Source organism: Branchiostoma lanceolatum, chromosome 17, assembly GCF_035083965.1.
Source record: "Branchiostoma lanceolatum isolate klBraLanc5 chromosome 17, klBraLanc5.hap2, whole genome shotgun sequence".
Classification (NCBI taxonomy): Eukaryota; Metazoa; Chordata; class Leptocardii; order Amphioxiformes; family Branchiostomatidae; genus Branchiostoma; species Branchiostoma lanceolatum.
In genome coordinates, this window is record NC_089738.1 from 15,130,189 (window position 1) to 15,149,480 (window position 19,292).

At 41.4% G+C, this 19,292-nt stretch overlaps 2 protein-coding genes across 5 annotated transcripts; one reads left to right on the forward strand and one right to left on the reverse strand.

Annotated features, from left to right (window-relative positions):
* Positions 1-1,108: 1,108 nt before the first annotated feature.
* On the reverse strand, positions 1,109-6,369 carry LOC136422749 (general transcription factor IIF subunit 2-like). Of its 4 annotated transcripts, none has more exons than XM_066410603.1 (10): positions 6,211-6,369; positions 5,459-5,529; positions 5,206-5,230; positions 4,895-5,030; positions 4,344-4,463; positions 3,742-3,765; positions 3,131-3,212; positions 2,600-2,699; positions 2,152-2,295; positions 1,109-1,697 (listed from the first exon to the last, which is right to left on the reverse strand). In XM_066410603.1, the coding sequence occupies exons 1-10, from the start codon at positions 6,271-6,273 to the stop codon at positions 1,569-1,571; spliced, it is 894 nt and encodes a 297-aa protein (XP_066266700.1). In that variant the 5' UTR covers positions 6,274-6,369; the 3' UTR covers positions 1,109-1,568. The 4 variants fall into 4 exon arrangements, with proteins under 4 accessions (XP_066266700.1, XP_066266699.1, XP_066266703.1 ...); XM_066410602.1 differs by having other exon boundaries at positions 3,742-3,768; XM_066410606.1 differs by lacking the exon at positions 4,344-4,463 and having other exon boundaries at positions 6,211-6,368.
* Positions 6,370-6,517: 148 nt separating this feature from the next.
* On the forward strand, positions 6,518-13,182 carry LOC136422748 (replication factor C subunit 4-like). The gene is made up of 14 exons (XM_066410601.1): positions 6,518-6,688; positions 7,139-7,199; positions 7,546-7,624; positions 8,025-8,104; positions 8,492-8,552; positions 8,669-8,727; positions 9,118-9,187; positions 9,431-9,504; positions 9,944-10,064; positions 10,480-10,605; positions 11,375-11,455; positions 11,658-11,702; positions 11,817-11,888; positions 12,337-13,182. Exons 1-14 carry the CDS (start codon positions 6,622-6,624, stop codon positions 12,433-12,435), a joined length of 1,095 nt encoding a protein of 364 aa, XP_066266698.1. The 5' UTR covers positions 6,518-6,621; the 3' UTR covers positions 12,436-13,182.
* Positions 13,183-19,292: the final 6,110 nt, after the last annotated feature.

The following is a 19,292-nucleotide window of genomic DNA, read 5'->3' on the forward strand; positions in this document are numbered from 1 at the left end:
CATCATTGTGACTTAATACACAAAGTTGATAGTCAAAGTTGCCCACTCAGGGTACCAATAAAATCTTGTTGACAGGTGGTTCTTAAAGCTTGTGTTATCATCATCATCATCATCGGTCCTCCTCTTACGAGGCGTAGCAAGTGAAGTTTGCTCTCCAGAACTTCTTTTCGTTCATTGCAGTGTCAAAGCTTGTGTCAATGGAAATAAATATCTTAAGGGACCACCAAAAAGTGGTCACAATGGCCACGTGGTCCTTATGTAGAGGTGGTTACTTGTACAGGTTTGTTAGATTGAAATTTCTCTAACACCATTTCTTCCATCCAGGGTGATTAAATGCTGGCTGATATGAGCCTGTTCTGAAATTTGATCCTCAGATAGCATGGATCTCCAGAACAGGCCTGGAGTCCAGCCTTCTTAGCTTTAGTCCGCTACGGGGAGCGGAGCTTGGGTAGCGGACTAAAGCTAAGAAGGCTGGACTCCAGGCTAAACCAGACAGGAGGTGATGTTTTTCTGACAAGACATTGATAAAACATCAGGAAGGATACATCCTCAAATAGCCTGGAAATCCAGACAATCATGCAGGATAGTGTTTAAAAATTTGCATAAAACATCTATTTACAAAGCAGTTTCAGACAGGATGAAAGAGCAGAGGAACAGGCATATGCTGTGTAAAACATAAAAGGTTGCTGAATTATCAGCCTGTCATTAGATCTATCATCAAATATGTTTTTCAGGCCATACCACTTTATCCAGAATAGTTTTATCAGGTGGGATTTTTGGATTGTCTATGTGATACGGATAATTCTGCTGTTGCAGTTTAACCTTAAAAGTCAATTTGATCATTGCAGCAAAACTTATCAATTTATAAGTATGATATACTTATAAATCTTTAAGTTTGACCAATCCTGTCTACAAGATATAGGACATATAGGTCCAGAGACTCAAGACATTAAGTAAGATAACATTTTAGAACATGATAGACTAGGAACATGTAATCACTATATGGCAGAGCAGGAGGCATTGATATATCCTCCAAGCCACTGCAAAACTTGTGTTTTGTGGCAGGCATTTATGCATGAGGACCCAGCAAAGTACACATACTACAGGCCTAGGAAAACACTTTTATTGACATTGCCATAAATATTGACATTGCTCACAACATGTATTGAAATAGTCTCTAATTTAGGACAACAACTGTATAAAACAGCTCTGGATACTGAAACAGACTTGGTGCTATCCATAATGTTCCTTTGTATGCATTTCAATCATACACGTAACTGCAGCAAAACCTCCTTGTTATAACATAAATCTTCCATTCAAAATCAGAATGGCATGTGTAGAAATAGGAAGATAGTGTTTTTATGACACAGCCTAAAGATCTGACCACCACTTCGATAACTCCTCAGCTTCTTTCCTGATAAAGCTATACATGAGAATATACATAATATTAAGCCTTCAGCTTGCTAAACTTACAGAAAAAACAACAGTGTTGTGCTTGGAGGGATCATCATAATGCCTAGTTTTAGAGGGCTGAGTTGGATAAGGTAAGAAGGGAGGGGGACATCTGTTTAAGACTGTTCCATGGGAGTCTCCCCTCCTTTGTAATGTCTGTACTCTGGCTTCAGCTCCCAAGTGTTCTTGTGAGGAGCCTTCAGGTTGTAGGTGGCGATCTCCTTAAGAACCTCCTTCAGGTATTGCTAGAAGAGAGAAAATACAAAGTACATTTAACTGTCATTGCAAAAAAATAGAAATCTTACAACAATATTCCAGTGTTAACACAAACTGGTTACCAGTAGTAATATCTACCTACTAGTTTAATTGGATAAGTCTATATCTAAGATTATTTCAAACAGATGTGCTGACAACATATCTGATTCAGTAATAATCAAATGTGTGCCCATCATACAACTACAACCACCTTCAAGATATAGTTGCTAAGCTCACAAACAAAGTAATTGTAAGCATCATTAGCATGATGAAAAGTTAGCGTGAACGTTGAAAAATTTGTGACCTGTCTATTGAAAAATCATCACACCGCAAACAATACAGATTTTCTGTTTGTCATGCACTCTATGACCTTTAAACACGACAATCTTTAAAAACCTCCTTTCCTCCTACTCATACTTGAAAGACATAACAGTAACTTCTTACAATAGGCTGCTTAGTAATCTCCACCAGGTCCTTGATGTTGTAGTACTGGTGCTTCTCAAAGGCAGAGAACAGCATCTCCTGCACCTTCTCTGGGTCAGCCCGAGATCGCTTCCCATCTTCCTTTTTTCTCCGCTCAACCTCCAACTGTAAATATGAAACAGAAACACTTCCTGATTCTCTAGGAGGAAAGACTCTTTAGCTAACTTAAATATAGTACTATCTTATACATAGTACTGGGTAAAAACAGCATTGTAAGGTACATGAAATTTTTCATTCTATGACAGTCTTGCATTTATTTAAAACATAAATTCACAGAAAATTAGCACAATTCTACCACCAATAACAAGCAAAATTTCAGGATGCTTTTAAACACTTTCCAAGCTACATTATCACAAAACTTTTATAATGAGTAAAGAAAGTTTTATAGGAAAAGTGTGATCGCACTCACATTGTTGGCATGGTTGGAGACAGGTTTGTAGTTATTTGTGACAGCCCTGTGTAGCTGCATGGTCGTTCTCACTGGCGTCATTGCATCCAAAACTTGTAATCTGTAACATGAGATCAATACATATATGTCCATTGCATTACAATCTTTCTGGGGAAGGTACCATTGCAGTCAGGAAGAAAAATTATCAGAAGCACACACATGTAGTATCACACTATTTACCACCAGTTAGGTATACCATGAGTACACTACAAAAGGTGATGTACATACAAATGTTATCTCAAGTGTTCCTGTAATGCATATGTTTACAGTTTGTATGGAACTCTTTGATAATCAAGCCACATTGGACTTATCTTCAAAGAAAGTACACATGTCATGGCCTGAGTGTCATCCTAGTTAGTTCCAGGGCTCCCATAGTCTCCCTTCACTAACCATCCTTGGTTGGTGAAAGGAGACTATGGAAGCCCTGGAACTAACTAGGATGACACTCAGGCTACACACGTCACACTCTCAGTCACAGTTTACCAAACTGACTTTTTTAGCTTCATGTAGTTCTCTCCCCCCACCGGCCGACAGTCAACTCTATGTGCCACCTTTCCCTCTAAAGACAGGGCTCCTAAAACAACACAAGCATGGACAGTGTAATTCACACTAAGATTCGACAACTTCATGGAGAACCATCCCGTCAAAAATAACCACAGAACACTGGACCATCCAAATAAACCCATTGTTAAAGTCGGTTGAAGAAGAGACAGATCTAAACGGAACGGTCTAAACTAGAAGAACATCCCACCTGACCATAAACTCTACTCTACTCTAATCTCCAAGCAGATATTGGGTGTTTAACACATGCTATTGAGGCTGTTTATACATGTCTTTCTATGGGTCTTGGGGACCAATAGAATGCCTATATAAAAAGCCTTGTGCAAAAAAATGTGTAAAACACAGAGCTGTGCCCAACATCTGCTTGTGGATTAACGTTTAGCACACTGAAGTAGCCATTTGGCACCCAATTCTCTATTGGTTTTGGGATAAGGCAGAAGGAAGAAGGTTAAGAAACTCTTAGAAACTATTCTGAGGTGCCTTATAGTGTACCTTTTCTAAACAATTTTTACCACTCATAAACAAAAGCATACTGTACTCACCATTTGATGAGGAGCCAGCCTCATCTGCTATAAACAGAAAAGAAATTACTGTTAAAACATAAAACAGCATTTCTAACGTTACTACTCACCATGGTTTCATCATGGTGAACTCTCAGTGTTGCAAACATTTCAAACAATATCTATATCTCATCATTATTTTTATTAAGGGAACGTGTAACCTTAGCTAGTCTTGTGTTATTTTAGTTAAGATTAATTAGGGTAAAGCCATGTGTATTCTTAGTACTATAGAATAACATGTATGATGCATTGTTCTAAGTTATCATTATGTTAGTAATTTCTTATTGCATTTATGTATTATAAGATATATTATTGGATCTTGATAGCAGAGGTAGGAAGGCAATAGTAGAGGGCTGACTATAAAGATTATCAAGTACAGGTTTGCAATTTCACAGATGGAGCTTCCTAACCAAGAAAACAAACCTACAAAGACTTGGGGATGAAAAACATTTTAACATGGCCATGGTACAACTCTCTCACATGAATATTTGCTTGCGGATACATTTGACAAAGACAGAGCACACATAAACATATGCACAGTGAAATGTAGAACGACCAGCCCTGATCTGTGGATTTGCGCTCACCTCTCCTGGTTTGAGAGAAGACCATGATGGACTGATTGTTCACTCCAGAGAACACAAGTTTATGGTGACGGGGTAAGACATCGGGGGTAAACTCCTTGCGGGGTTTTCGAGGGGCACTCACTTCACCCCATCATCAAATCAACACACAAACACACACAGAAAACAAAGAGGGAAATCTAACCAGTAGATATCATTTCAACAATGATACAACATTAAACCAATAAAAGAGACAGAACGTAGTGAAACCTGTCTATAGTGACCACTGACCAGTGACCACCTTTCAAGAGAGTTTGAGAAAATGGTCATAGTAGACAGCTGGTCAGTGGCCACTATAGATGGTAACTAGAGGACCACCAAAAAGGGAGCACAATGAACAGGTAGTCTTTATGCAGAGGTGGCACTAGTACAGGTTAGACTACATACGTTTTCATGGCTTTTGCAATAGATTGCACTGTCAGGGTGTAGCAACCTTCAAAGCACTCGTAGAATGTTTTCTTGTTGCTGAAAATGCTTTAAAGGAAGAATGAATTTCTCCAGTTCACCATATCTACCTGCGGATGTCTGTGAGAACACTCCCATTGGTTGGCCCGCCGTCCCGGACAGAACAAACTTGTGCTCGCGTGGCGCCTCCGAACTACCCTTCCCATCATCCTTCTGTGCAAGTTCTTCCTTCAAGGAGAAAATAACCTGTGAAGGGAAAAAAAGGAATCACACTTCTTTTTCAGACGAACATATGTCAAATCTTGCACAAACCTTCAACTTTTAACCCCACAAAGTTTGATGTTCTCACAGTCATGACATAAAATTAACTTTTACATCACGGAACTATAGCAGATTGCAGATTAAGGAGAAAAATACATACCTCTGGCTTAGGAGCTCCTGGTCTCCTAGATGCAAAAAGAAAGGAGAGGTAATGATAGTAAAGGCACCCATACAGATAATGTGAAGGCAACTATAAGCAATGACAGAAAGCACATGCATGGTGCATGAATAGGACAAAACAAATGTCATTTCTGAAATACCACATATGATTATTCTTAGTTAGAGACAAAAATACAATGAGTAAGTGCCACAATGCAAAATTACCCATCCACAAATGTTAATACATGTATCACCTGTTGATCTTGAGAGTACCCACTTCCCCATCCTCCACTGTCATCCATTTGTTAGACATGTACTTTGGCACCTGTCAGATCAAACATGTTAGTTGCTTAACTTTGGAGGATCAAACACAAATGATGATATAAAAAGTGCACCATACAGGTAAAGCAGTCACCCTGAATTGAGGCAAGGAGGTTTAAAAGAGGAGGAGAGAGGATGGATTAGTGCCTTGCTGGGCCCTTTTGTTTCACCCCGCTGCGATCCACTGTGTACCACTCACGTGGCCCAGGCTTTGATCTCTTTTACACCTCCTTGGTTGAGGTGAAGGGTAATTATGCTTCGTCCATAGCCAGTAGTGCAATGTTGCTCAAACCCCAGTCTATGGATCAAAGGGAGTTCAATCCCGGCCCCGTTCGCATACAGTGTGAGGGGTTGCATTCATTCTTTCAGATGGGGACATAAAGCCGCTGGCGCAGTCATGTGTTTTGGGGAGTTTGTGGAGTTAGCCTACGATATCAAACCTCTGCACGTAAAAGAACCCAACACACTTATCAAGAAGAGTTGCGGTGACCCGCCCCGGTGTACTTACACAAGCCATAATAAAGGTGCACTGCACTACCAATAGCTACTTCAAAAAGCATCATACTCTGTATCATAACTGTAAACAAAATTTGTGTTTTCCAGTTCCAGTTCAGTAGCATCTTCCAAATAATTTCAGGAGCTGTTATTTTCAAAGAATCACAACAATCAGCACATTGAAACGCACCTTCACAAGCCAGAGGTTGTTACTCGACCCCTTGCAGTCCAAGTCGCTACTTTTCTTCGCCATATCTTCTGTAAAATGTGAGAAATTCCGGACAAAAATATCATAAGAACAGCAAACTGCGCGATCCTTCAGCGTCTGACCTGCGACCTTTAGCCTTTGACACTTTGTTTAAAATGTGAAAAAATAGTAATACGCATATCTTTAATTCATGAAACTGTAATTACCATCGAATAGATAGTATTGTGCAGTAAATGACTAAGTGATAGCATAGATAAGGCAAAATTTGCAAAAATAAAAGATACCATCTGACCTTTAACCCCAGTTGATAAAGATTTGGCGGGAATTTTCTGTGCAGAGTACAGCATAGTTTCCCGAAGCAAAAGGCGGGCTCCAGTCGAAGTACGGTCCAAGATGCAAGCGTTTCTGAAAGGAGGGAGCTCCTCTGGGCTGAAGTCGAAGAAGGACAAACCTTCATCAGGTGTGGCTTTGTGAAATATACTCTTATCTGTGACAAAAAGTCCAAGTTACCAAACTTCACGCCCTGCCCCCCTCCCCACTTCAGTAGTTACCTGCACCGTCCTGTTCTTTCGATCAAATTAACACATAAATTATTAACATGCAATTTTAGTGATGTTTAATATAACTTCGTCTGTCAGTTATGTTTTATCATGATCATATCACTTCCACATTCCTCTATCTGAGTGTATCACTCCGACGGTGTGACTTTGATGTAATATTTTTGCCCACCCTAGCCGTGGCGACTGTTGCACGGCTTCTCTTATAATTTTGCAGTCTTATAACATAGCCTGTATAACATGTAAAAGACTGCAAACATCATACTAGTATCAAAGCAAATAGTAAAATGAAATACAGATTGGCCAACACCTTGAAGTGGTGCTAACCCATGTTCTCCAACTTTTACTTCCAGATGTCAAAGCAGGATCCAGCAAAGAGCGAAGGCAGCCCAATGCACCATGGGTGGAGAAATAGTAAGTATACCTGGTTACTATATGTTACTTATAACTATACCAGTCACAAGAACTATGATTTTTTTTTGCTTTCGTTGTTTCTTCATGTTGCGGGTAAACCACTTTAAAGGCGTAGAGCACCAAGTTTGCGTGCAAGCTGCGTAAGACGAGACTGTAAGGTTTGATCCTCTCACACTGGGATGGACATCTACACTTGTCAATAAGTAAGTAGGTGAGTTCTTCAACGTGCTTGAGGTGTGGCTCTCCTCAAATTTTGTTACAATAAACACTCCTCTGAAGTGAACATTGTCGGTAAGAAGCCATGTTCAGAACTGTAATGACCCATGAATCCATGTTACTCTTCCAGCCGCCCCCGTACCATAGATGACGTCGCCTACCAGGAGGAAGTCGTGGCTGTTCTCAAGAAATCCTTACAAGGGGCTGATGTGAGGATTCTCAATCTTTTATGCATTCATCCAATAAATGTCTCATACTGTTTTAAAGTAGATACCATCAGAGCTTCTTGAAATGAAATTATCTTTCAGCACTCAAGCCCTCAGTGTTTTGTTCAGTGTCTTATCCTTTGAGTGCTTTAGGTTTAATAATTTACTTGAGGACTGGCCTAATATCAAGGAGCATTACCTAATCTCCAAGCAGATGTAGGATCCTGCTCAGTGTTTTGCTTGTGTTTATGTAGCTTTTTATATGTACATTTGTAATTTCCAGTGGTCTACATTTTCCTCTCTCTAAGCGTACATGGTGAAGAGATTACCATTGCCTACGTAAGGTAGGACGGTTTCTACATGTCTGTTGCTATGTGACATATGTACTCCTTGTTAACCCCAGCTCCCCAACCTGCTACTGTATGGACCTCCTGGTACAGGAAAGACTTCCACCATCCTGGCTGCTGCAAGGGAACTCTTTGGGTAAGAGCTTTTCAGCCTCTAATCTTCTGAAAGGCAATATTTTAGTTTCTTTTTTTGGCACCACTAAAAAGTAACTGTTTCATTTGAATTCTATTGCCCAGTTGTGTTATAGTGTCATCCTACTAGTTTGTTTATTGGGCTGGTACATACCGAGCCCCTGTATACCAACTAGGATGACACTCAGGCTACAGTTATTTCAGAACCCAATGGTTTACATTTCTGTTAATCCTGATACTCAGTAGTTAACAATTTTCTTTTGTGAAATGGATCTTATAACATTACATAAACAATGAATTTCAATAAAAAAGGAAATGTTTTCTATGAATGCTCCTTTTACCAATAGTCTACATACACCATAATGATTGTGTTTTCTGTATCCTATTTCAGGGCAGACATGATGAAGCAGAGAGTTCTGGAGCTGAACGCCTCTGATGAGAGAGGTATCCAGGTGAGATAACACACCTTATTAGAACAGGTGTCAAACATGCTCTGAGATTCACCTGTCCAGTATTAACAAAATGTGTTGCACGTCATTCCCCCTACTGACTTTTCACTGTATTGCAGGTGGTACGCGACAAGGTGAAGACATTTTCTCAGCTGTCAGCATCAGGGACAAGGCCTGAGTAAGTGTCACTACCATAGATGAACCTGCATGGATCAAACATAGTTGTGTTCTAGTTGTTTTAAAAGTTTGCTACATGTCTCCATTATAAACAAGTTGTATGGATATTGAAATGAGCAGCATCTTTGTTTGATATGAGATCACCTTATGAGCTTAGGCTCTTTGCATGAGATATTGAAAATTTGAATAAAAACTCTTTTTACTGTTTCTGTCATAATTGAAGACCACAGGATAGTTTGACAAATTGATCAGGAACAGGTTCGGGTACAGGTACACTGGACCTAAACTTGTATATCTGTTATGTTTAGGTCTTATCATTAGGAATACATGTACATGTATAGGGTACTTTGCAACATGGATCTCATGTCTTCAACCCTCCATTCTGTTTCAGTGGTCGTCCGTGTCCGCCGTTCAAAATAATAATCCTGGACGAGGCGGACTCCATGACAAACCCTGCACAGGTGAGGATAGGTAGACTAGGGTAGATTCATTCAAGTTTGCGGCGAGTAGTTACGTTATCATAGCAGCTTAATCATTCTTACATTTCCCACAGGTGTGTTCATAAGAGCCTTGTGAAATATTATTTCAGTTTCCTTTAAGATAAAACCTGTAGACAGAATGCTATGTTTTAAGACAAAGTTATGGCAGGACATCTAATCATCTTAACTGTGCAAAGAGATAACTAAATGTCTTCTGTTTGTCAGGCTTCCCTAAGGAGGACAATGGAGAAGGAGACCAAAACAACCCGCTTCTGTCTCATCTGTAACTACATCAGCAGGTACTGTATGTTATAAGTCACTTTTAAATCTTTGACCTGTCATGTGTACCCTCAGGCACATTGCTGTGTACACATATTGGGTTAGCATCCTCAAGTGCCTGAATTTTACTCTGTACAGCCATGGCCACCAGATAACAGTCAGCCAATGGGGAATGGATTGTAAACAAAAGTCCAGTCTAGCAAGACAGCATAAACCCCTGGCCAGAAATTACCTCGGTATACTCTGACCAGGGGTGTCTTCTGGCCTGCTAGACTGGCTACGTCCCATCCAATTGTTGATTTTCCTGTTTAGAATTTTTTGATTGTGGTCAGTTCTCAGCAGTGAAATAATGTGAAATGGTTTCTGTTTTATGGCCCTCAATAGCCTTTCTTTACTTTGTGTGAATGACATTTTTATGACATTTTTATGACATTAAACCCTTGTTCATCTTTTCTGTAGAATTATTGAGCCGCTGGCCTCCAGATGTTCAAAGTTCCGGTTCAAGCCTCTGTCGGCCGACATCCTGCAGACGAGACTCCGGCACATCGCTGAGGTGGAGAAGGTCAACGCTCAGGATGAGGTAGAGGGTTAAAGTTAGTCAATGATACAGAATGACCAACGAATACAGAATTACTATCAGTAGCGCTGATAGACTACAAGATGTGTTATTTGATGACCGCAAAATAGAGTTCATTTAAGAGGTAAAACCTTTATAATGCTATCACCTTTTTGCAGTTGGTTGTCCACTGGCACAGTGTTCAAAGGCAGAGCCCATCCCTCTTCTTCCACCCCCTTCTACCTCCCCAACTGAAGTGACATACCCTTTTATATCTGGATGAAGTATGGAAAGTCATGTAAAGTGCCTTTCCAAAGTTGATATCATCTAGCCTAGAATGCTAGGAGTTGAACCCGTGACCTCTAGATCTTAATCCCTTGTCCGCCACAACCGCTGGGCCATTGCCACCACTTAACTACTGCTCTTGTTCTACCTGCAGGCAATAACAGCCCTGATAGACACTAGTGAGGGAGACCTGAGGAAAGCCATCACATACTTACAGAGTGCTCACAGACTGAAAGGGGAGGACGCCATCACGGAGAAGGACATACTGGAGATCACTGGGGTAGGTACTATTGTAAATGGAGAAATGTTTGCTGTGGTTTTATGTTCACAGTTTTCGCGGTGACCGTTTCACCGCAAACTTAAAACCATCATAAACATTTTTGTCCAATACTGTAGCAGTATGTTACTTAAGTGCTGCCACAAACTTAAAATCTCCGCGAACATTTTCCCCTTAGGGCGAAATTAAAACCATGCGAACTTAAATGCATTTGCAGTATGCCTAGCCATAGCCAAATTGAATTACACCCCAAGCAGCCATCCAAACAATAGATCCTCTAGACCTTGGTGATACATACCTATCCTGTAAGCCAGGAGAATCAAGCCTTACTAATATGGCTAATGTAATCAACTGGCACTAGATTATTCCACAGTTCAAGGCTATGTTTGCCATGGGTTTTTATGTCATGGTTCCAGTCGAATCCGTTTTTCTGTTTTACGTGAGTTTCCATGGTGACTGTCAAACTGGACGATTGTTAATTTTTTATTTTTTAAAACTAGTTCCCAGCTAGAGTACGAGGTTGACAAACTCTATGTGGAAGGGGCTATTACGGCTACGAACAAGAGTTTGTGTCACACAGGCTTGTCTAGTTCTAACAGTTCAATGATGCAAAGTATTTTTATTTTACATTTATTTCAATCAGGAAAGGTTTTACCACTCTCAAAAATTATGTTATGTATAACCAGCATGTGCAGAGCAGTTAGGTGTACAGAACCCCATACAGTTTGTAGCTATGGAGACCGTTGTTGATGTCATAATGTTGACCCCACAGGTCATCCCAAAGGACATGGTCACACAGCTGATTCAGACGTGCTACTCAGACTCATACGAGAAACTGGAGAAGTCTGTCAAGGTACGTTTCATTAGACAGTATTGAAACAATTGATAAGTAGTAACATTAGCACTGATACTGTTCTTACAAAACTTAATTATCCTGATTCTTTACAAGATGGTGTGAAGTATAGAGGTTGAAGTACAGTCATCATGATAGATATTGTAAAACTTATAAGATAGTTTTCCAGGTCCCTTATTCATCTGTTTATTCTTACCCCTAGGAATTGAAAGCAGAGGGTTACTCAGCAGAACAGGTTATCTTACAGGTGAGAATGTCACTCTAACTTGATTTGGTTTAGAAGCAAGGAATTGACATCAGCTTTTGTTTCCGTGATAGATTAAATAACTATGCAAAAATAATTTGTGGTGTTTTTTTCCAGATCCACGATGAAGTATTGCCAAGAGATAACCTCACAGACAAGCAAAAGTCAGTTATCGCTGAAAAAATTGCAGTAAGTCAACAGCCTTGACATGTGCCATAATTCAGGTCTTCAGTGTTGTTTTTGAAATATTTTGAAATACTCTTTCCCAAATGTTAGCGCAAAAAAGGATGCATTAGTAGTAAACATATCTTGCTGACAGACTATTGCAGTAAAGTGAACAAAATATGTATTGCTGACTTTGACAGGTTGTTTTTTTCAGTGTTTTCTGTATTTGTGTGTATGTGTGTGAACAGCAGAACTCTACACCTCTTGAGCAGAGCTGTGGGTTGATCTTTGTGATATTTTGTAGGTTGAAAGCTGTTAAAAAATGGAGGACAAGTTCAATTATAGGCCCCCTAAAGCGTCTCTATGGAACTGCAACAGAACATTTATGACACTATCCCTTTTCTGAAGACATTTGTAACATAGAAATTTTGTGAAAGACTCCACTTAAAATCATTTTCGTGGGCCTCTTCAGATTTGTGATCAGCGACTTGCAGACGGAGGGGACGAGTATCTCCAGCTGATGGACCTGACCTCCGTCATGATACAGCAGTTCTGTCACCCCGGCAACTGATACATCTATCACCATAGCAACTTGTTTCCTTGACAACTGATTCTCTGTTACCATAGATACAACTGCAAGAATATGTTCACCTTGGTAGCTCTAAAGGCAGGCTGATTGCCTTAGTAAAGATTCAATTTTACATGACCTTCTACAAGTTATCCCTCTCTGTTTATCGATCTAAAAGTACCTAACTGTTGCCATGGCAACTGATGAGGAGGGGCAGTCAGAATTAGATCATGGTACAAAGTCTTCTTATATATGTATAGGCTACAACTTTATTTTTACACAGATGTAGCCGGCCTATCTACAATACGTGTAGGATTTGAAGGCCCTTCCCTTTTGAAAGACTGAAATCCACTGAGTAAGATATATGCAGAAGGAATAGAACAGACTTTGGGAATGCAACTTTCTATGATAATAAATTTAGAGCTTACTTTGGGTTTCCAATAGTTTTTTGTGACATACTAAACATTCCTTCTTGTAATAAAAAGAGAGAGCGAACACTCATTATTATGTGAGAAACTTTATTATTACACAGCAATTGTATAAGATACATCTCACAAAAACTAGGCCAACTTCTATTACTTAGCAACAAATTTAGGAAACTTAGCAGCTTTACTAGATACTATAGAATGAGAGTCATGAGACTACAGTATGTTTCTGCCGTGAATCTTTGATGGAATTTCTGTTCACTTCCAAGTCCTGTGACTATGGCTTAACAGTCTCATGAAATATATTCATTTCTTTTTGCCTGTAGCAGTTGTTTATTCAATGCCCATGTTTCCCCTGTCTTCATATTTCCCTTTAGTGTAAGCCTCCGTTCCCATGTTAATGATGATTGACAAGCGATCCTCTCACAGTGATCAGAGCGCTCTTTGCACTGGTGGGAACAACGTGCAAGAAGGGATCTGGCACTAGGCGAGGCGCCATTTCAGTCTGGCAGAAACAGGCTTCGAACTGCCAGAATGGACATGGTTCTCTTGAGTCTTTGAACAAAAATGTAATGTGTTCACTTCTCATACAAATGTATTGCCATTTTGTGCTCATCTGATGCTTTCCTCTTTGTCTACCTCCGGATCTTCCCTGCTGCCTTACTTTGAAACCAACAGGGAATCGGGTGCCAAATGGAACCAACAGGGAATCGGGTGCCAAATGGCTACTTCAGAGTGCTAAAGGTTAAGACTTAAACTAACATCATTCCAGTAAAGTTGTTTATGAGCAGACTTGTATTGCTTTTTGTGATGAGTGTGGCATGAGAAAGCAAATGGGAGGCAGAGATTCGCATTGTTGGATCTTACAGCGAACCTCAACCGACCACTAGCTCTCAGTGCCATATGGTCCCAGGTGTCTACTCACCTACAACTGCTCCTCCTCAAAGGGTATGTGGCCATCTTGACTGCAATTATCCCATCAAGTTTCTGAACGTACAGATGGCTAAAGCAGCAGATACATTAAAAGTCTAACCTTAATTAATTCAGGTCTTATGAGCTAGTAGCTGTTTTATTGTATTACTAACCAAAGCGTTTAATACAAAAGATGTTCATAGATCTTGGTAGCGCAGGAGAACCCAATGACTAGAGGTCCAGCCGAAAGCTCGGTATGCAGAGTTCACGAGCCACGGTGGGACCACTGGTCAGTATGGTCCTCTAAGTCACATCCTTGGAGTACTGGAGGGCAGTCTGAAGAAACTGAATTGGTTCATCTAATGATGAGTAGATGTGCCTAGCATAGTCAATCTGCCGAGTACAAAGTAAAATGAACTAAAAGATTAAAGCAAGAGGCCATTAAACTACCCGGCAGGGCATTGGTTTGGAAATGTTACTAGCATGATGAAAGCCTGTGTCCCACCCACTCGACTCGAGCTCGGCCAGGGACTAAATAAGCTACATTCGTTGGACATGTGACTGAAGCATGAGCAGTGACTTGGTCCACGTTGTGCAACTTCGGTGTGCCCAGCAGTTGGTCAGCTCAGTGTCCGTGGATCCAGTCGTTCTGCCCACCCCAGGGAGCAGTGGTGAGTCGAGGCTCGTGATGTCACAAAACGCGCGAGTCTCAACCGACCACTGAGCCCAGAGGCAGAGAAAAGGGACTCCCGGTAAGACTGGTGTAAGGCCATCCTGTTGTTCTTCGGTGTTCTTGGCAGTTTGAACTAAAAAACAAACAAAAACAAAGACAGACTGTTGGTAAGTGGTCACTATGTTCTGAAAAAAGTACCTATGTGAACTACTTTAAAGCTAAATTCAAGTGATTAACCCTGGAATCAGAATTTTTCATCGGACAGGGAGAAAAATAAAGTACCCATTTAAAGTGATTAAGTGACTGAGCTCGGCTAACGGTGGTTTAAGCGGTAAACCTGCAACAATAGCAAAGAGGCGGGCTTGGGAACCTGCGGATTTCCAACTAAACCCCAGGAGGTTTGTGTGCGCATTCTCATATAGCAGGATCAGGTAGGACCACCTATTAACATGCCCCATTAGGTCAATTATATCATTTTTCAGGAATATTTCTATCCATGTAAACATTTACTAGTATATGGCACCAAATTTCTATTAATTCCCAGAGAATTTTCTTTCAAACAACTTTTTGCCGTCGCCTGTGGGAAAATGTGGACTATCGAACACGTCACAAATATCTTTTGGGACGACATAATTCAACAATTGATTTGACGGGTGGACAATTGTGAGAGTATAATCAAAATAGCAGAAGACATTTCTAAATGCAATGAACGAAATCGGGTGCCCTTTCTGTCGTGTTGTATGGGGCGGGGCTGCCTTAATCTGCAAGCATATCTCTGCGGGGGCAAAATCGTACCCAGCCGGCCAGAATCTACAGCCAGCCCCCCTACGTAGCCGAGTATTTCGTAAAATCATTCAAAATGTTGGGCCAGAAAGTTAGAGATAAGAACTTCTCGCATCCGGATTGTTTCTAACCTTTCCACCACCTAGAAGTCTGACCTCTACTTCGGGAAAGCGGTGTGAGCCTAGAAGATGACAAGTGTGCGCACAACAGGTGTCGATGGACAGTGATCCCACATCAAGCACCTTATGTCATTTATTCTGAGTGCCACGTGGCCATAGTAAGCCGCAGCGGCCAGATGAAATACCCGACCCCAACTGTAAGCGCGATCTATCTAGATTTCCAAAAAAACTTTTTTTACACAGAATAAATGCAGAAATCAAACCGCCGTGTATGAGACCAATGTTTAGACTTCATCTGAACCATTTCGAGAAACCAACACCCCAAATACACCGCACTGGGGAGTCGGTCATACCTTTACCATCTTGTCAGTAAACCCGGGCTATTTTCTGTTGCATACACTAGAGTCTTTTACACAATACGAAATATTAAGATAGCGGTGAATCTTGCGGGCTCAACCCCGTTGCCAAACAACAGCGGACCCGGACCTAGACACTGGTCAGACTTGACTATACCCCATGGCCCAAGCCCTATAAGCCACATGCCTAAGTAGACCATTCACAGCGGAATTGTAGCTGGGCGTAAAAAAAAAAAGAACAAACCGTGAAAAGCTGGCTCCAAGGGTTGGGCTAGAATATTCAAAAAAGTGAACTCCCCTCGATTTGTTTCGCTTCAACTTTCAAGCAAGCCCTCTGTCGACGTCGACCAAATAACGACCGCCCGAGTCCCGACCGCCAAACTGTTCGGATGTCCATCCGCACGCACCATAACCGGGTAAGAACCATAGCTCTAGCTGCACAATTACCACAAAGACTGGTGGTGGTCCCGTTAGTCCATCTGATATCAAAGCTCTTTTCCCCCGGGACTATATAGCTATAGATACCAGCTAAGGAGAAAATAGTGGTAATCCCCTTTTTGTATGTCCCCAATAGGGCATATCATTTTGTCCTTGGACAATTTTATCGACTGTTGAATGGTTACAAGTGCCGCACCCGGCGCGACAGTGTCGTACTTGTTCCAACGGTGAAGAGACATACGCTGCCATGCATGTCAGGTGTTTTAATCGGAGAAATCAAACGTAACTACAGATAGCCTTGTCGGTTGTGTAGAGATGAACATTGCGACACGCAAACAAAAACGGCGACCTCGTCATTTTCGTCGACGAGAACAAGCAAAGAACATGTACGACGGTGACCAAATCGGAAGACACTCGTAATTAGTGGGTATTTCAAGTGGTAAAAAGCTATTTTCTGATGTATATGGTTGGCTGGATGATAGAGAAGGAAACGGACAAACGCACCTGTTGACGCCCTCGTTGGGTCCCCGGGTGAGAGGAGCGCGCGTAAGAGAGAGGACGGTCTACCAACTGGTCTCCACAAACTGCGCAGTCAGAATGAGGAATAGGGGCGGCCGCGTGTGGGAAAGAACAGACTGCCACACCTACACGGGCCACGCCGCGTGCTCAGGCCATATGATACTGTACTAGTCTCGCACAGACTTCACGCGAAAGCCTTCTCTTCTCGCTATGATCTACGGAGCGACTGAGACCAAGGTGCTCCGCGACACTTTTTATACGCAAAGTCTGTTTACCGAAATAGATGGCAACTTCAGATAACCAAATCCACTGATAATACAAAGTTTTTCATTGAGGCTTACCCCACGTAGGTGTCTGCTTAGTGACTATCTGGTTTGTTGAGATGACAATGGACAGGTAGGACTGTCTCTCTTGACTCCGCCCACCGGTCGTAATTGACGTGCTGCAAACTGGAACGATCCGGAACCAAGTGGTGAAGATGTTTAGAAAAGTACCACCTACGCAGTTCAGCAACTTATCTAATCTCCAAGTAGATGTTGGGGTAGCAAATTGTAAAGTTTTATGACTTGCCAGGCTTCTCTGACATTTTTAGTGCCCAATGTTATGAAGGACTGCCAGCAAAGGGCGGCCGGTCAAAAAACTTTACGACTTCCACCCTAAGATCTACTTAATTGGAGATAATGATTTTTATCTATCGTCGACCCCCTCTAGAAAACGAAAGATGGAAAGATAGAAAAAAGAGGGATGGTAATTGGAAGGGGAAGATGATAAATCCACTATTGGGCCATTGCTGCTAAAGATAGTTTACTTGTGTGTCGTTTTTAATGAAATACCATATGCTGACATGACGTTATGTTAAAGTGACGCAACATGACATGACATGATACAGGTAATGTGGCTTTTGCGGTATTTTTGAATACGACTACTCAAAGCTGTTAATGTTATAAAAGCGAGTGAAACTTGAAATAATTTCTTGCATTGATAACGCCTCTACTCCACTACATCTACCACCAAAAAAATCAGGACCATACGTCCAGGACAAAAGATACAAAACCGGCAGTTCTGCTGCAGTACCAAGGTAACATACCAGGGGGTCCAAAATCGACCTTCGTCTTGCCAAGACTTAAGTTACCTCAAGTACCAAATATCATCGTAATCCATCCAGAGGTTCCTGAGTTATGCTGACTACAAAATGCGGAAACACACACAGACAGACAGACAGACAGACACGCCAAAAACTATACCTCCGGAGCTCCATTTTTAATGTCGGTAATCAAGACAAAACATCGGTGTCTGGTGACGCCCCCAGGATGAAACAACACAAGGCACTGCTTCTCTGGTAAACGTTTACGCTAGTACGGGCCAACTGTTTGTACAATTTAGACAGCAGGTCTCTTGAAGAGGACTGTGGCAGTCAATTAAGGGACTTAGCGAGGATCGCACGAGAGGATTAAGCACAGATTAAGTCGGTTCTCACACCCCCTCCCCCCATTGGCGCCGTCGCGACCGGACAGAATCACTTCTTCACTGCTTTCCCATCACAGTACGGTTATGTTGATAAGAATAATAGACTTCGCGTGGTTATCAAGATTGTCGCACAGGAGAATAGATGATGCAAAAACTGATAGATGGAGCAAAATTTGTCATGAAAGTGTGCCATGGAAGCTGTCCGTGACAAGTCTCTGCCCACTACTATTTGCAAACGTCTTAACGATTATTTGCAGCCACGCGAAGTCTGATAGTGGCTTACACTATAATATTCTCACACGTTTATGCAAGGAGGTTAACCTCCTTGGTTTATGTAAATCATTTTTCTTGTGGTGTCCGAAATTCGTAGTACTTTAGCACAGAGCCAATGTTCGTTGTCATGTTCAGCCTTTGAAATGATGTATACTATATAATTGAGACAAATATGGAACAGGAAGAATATTTGAAGTTGATAGTCGTTTATTTGTGCAAAATCCTTTGCCCCTTATACAAACACGAATGTGACGACAGCTCGGAACGATATAGGGTTTCCGATTGTCACAACAGGTGTCAGAATAACAAGATGATGGGATCAGAAGGTACCGTGTTTTTCTTGCACGGCATGAGTGGCGGGGGCGATAGTCTCCCCCAGGCCTCTCCGAGGACTAAAATATAGCAGAAATTGGTAAAATATGAAGAATAGTTTGCCATAGGATAGGAGTTGGCCGGCCATAGGATCTGAGAAGTAGACAGTGATCCCACTTCATACGTTGCAGCCCTCAGAAAAGTCTATTGGAGAAGCGAAAATGGGTGTTTTTGCCTCAGCCCTCAGGTAATCTCTAGCTCTGCAACTTCAAATGTATGACTCCGGCTTGCTTTGCATTTCTTTTCGTGGCCGTCATATCGACTGTGTGCGTCTTGAATGAGGAGGGGCTTTGCTTTACTTAGATTGGACATCGTAGTTCGTTTGCATGGCTGCAATATGAATTTAGAATATGTACCATCCCATTCTGTTGATTAATCATCATTTTGTCGACAGCGTAGGCATACTCAAAATCGCGAGTATGAATAATGAAGTGTTCGCCTCGGGCATGTTTTATTTCGCCCTATCTATAGTATTGTCAAATATCAAGCTTCTAGCTGCCCTTCCAATGGTCATTCCCTTAGA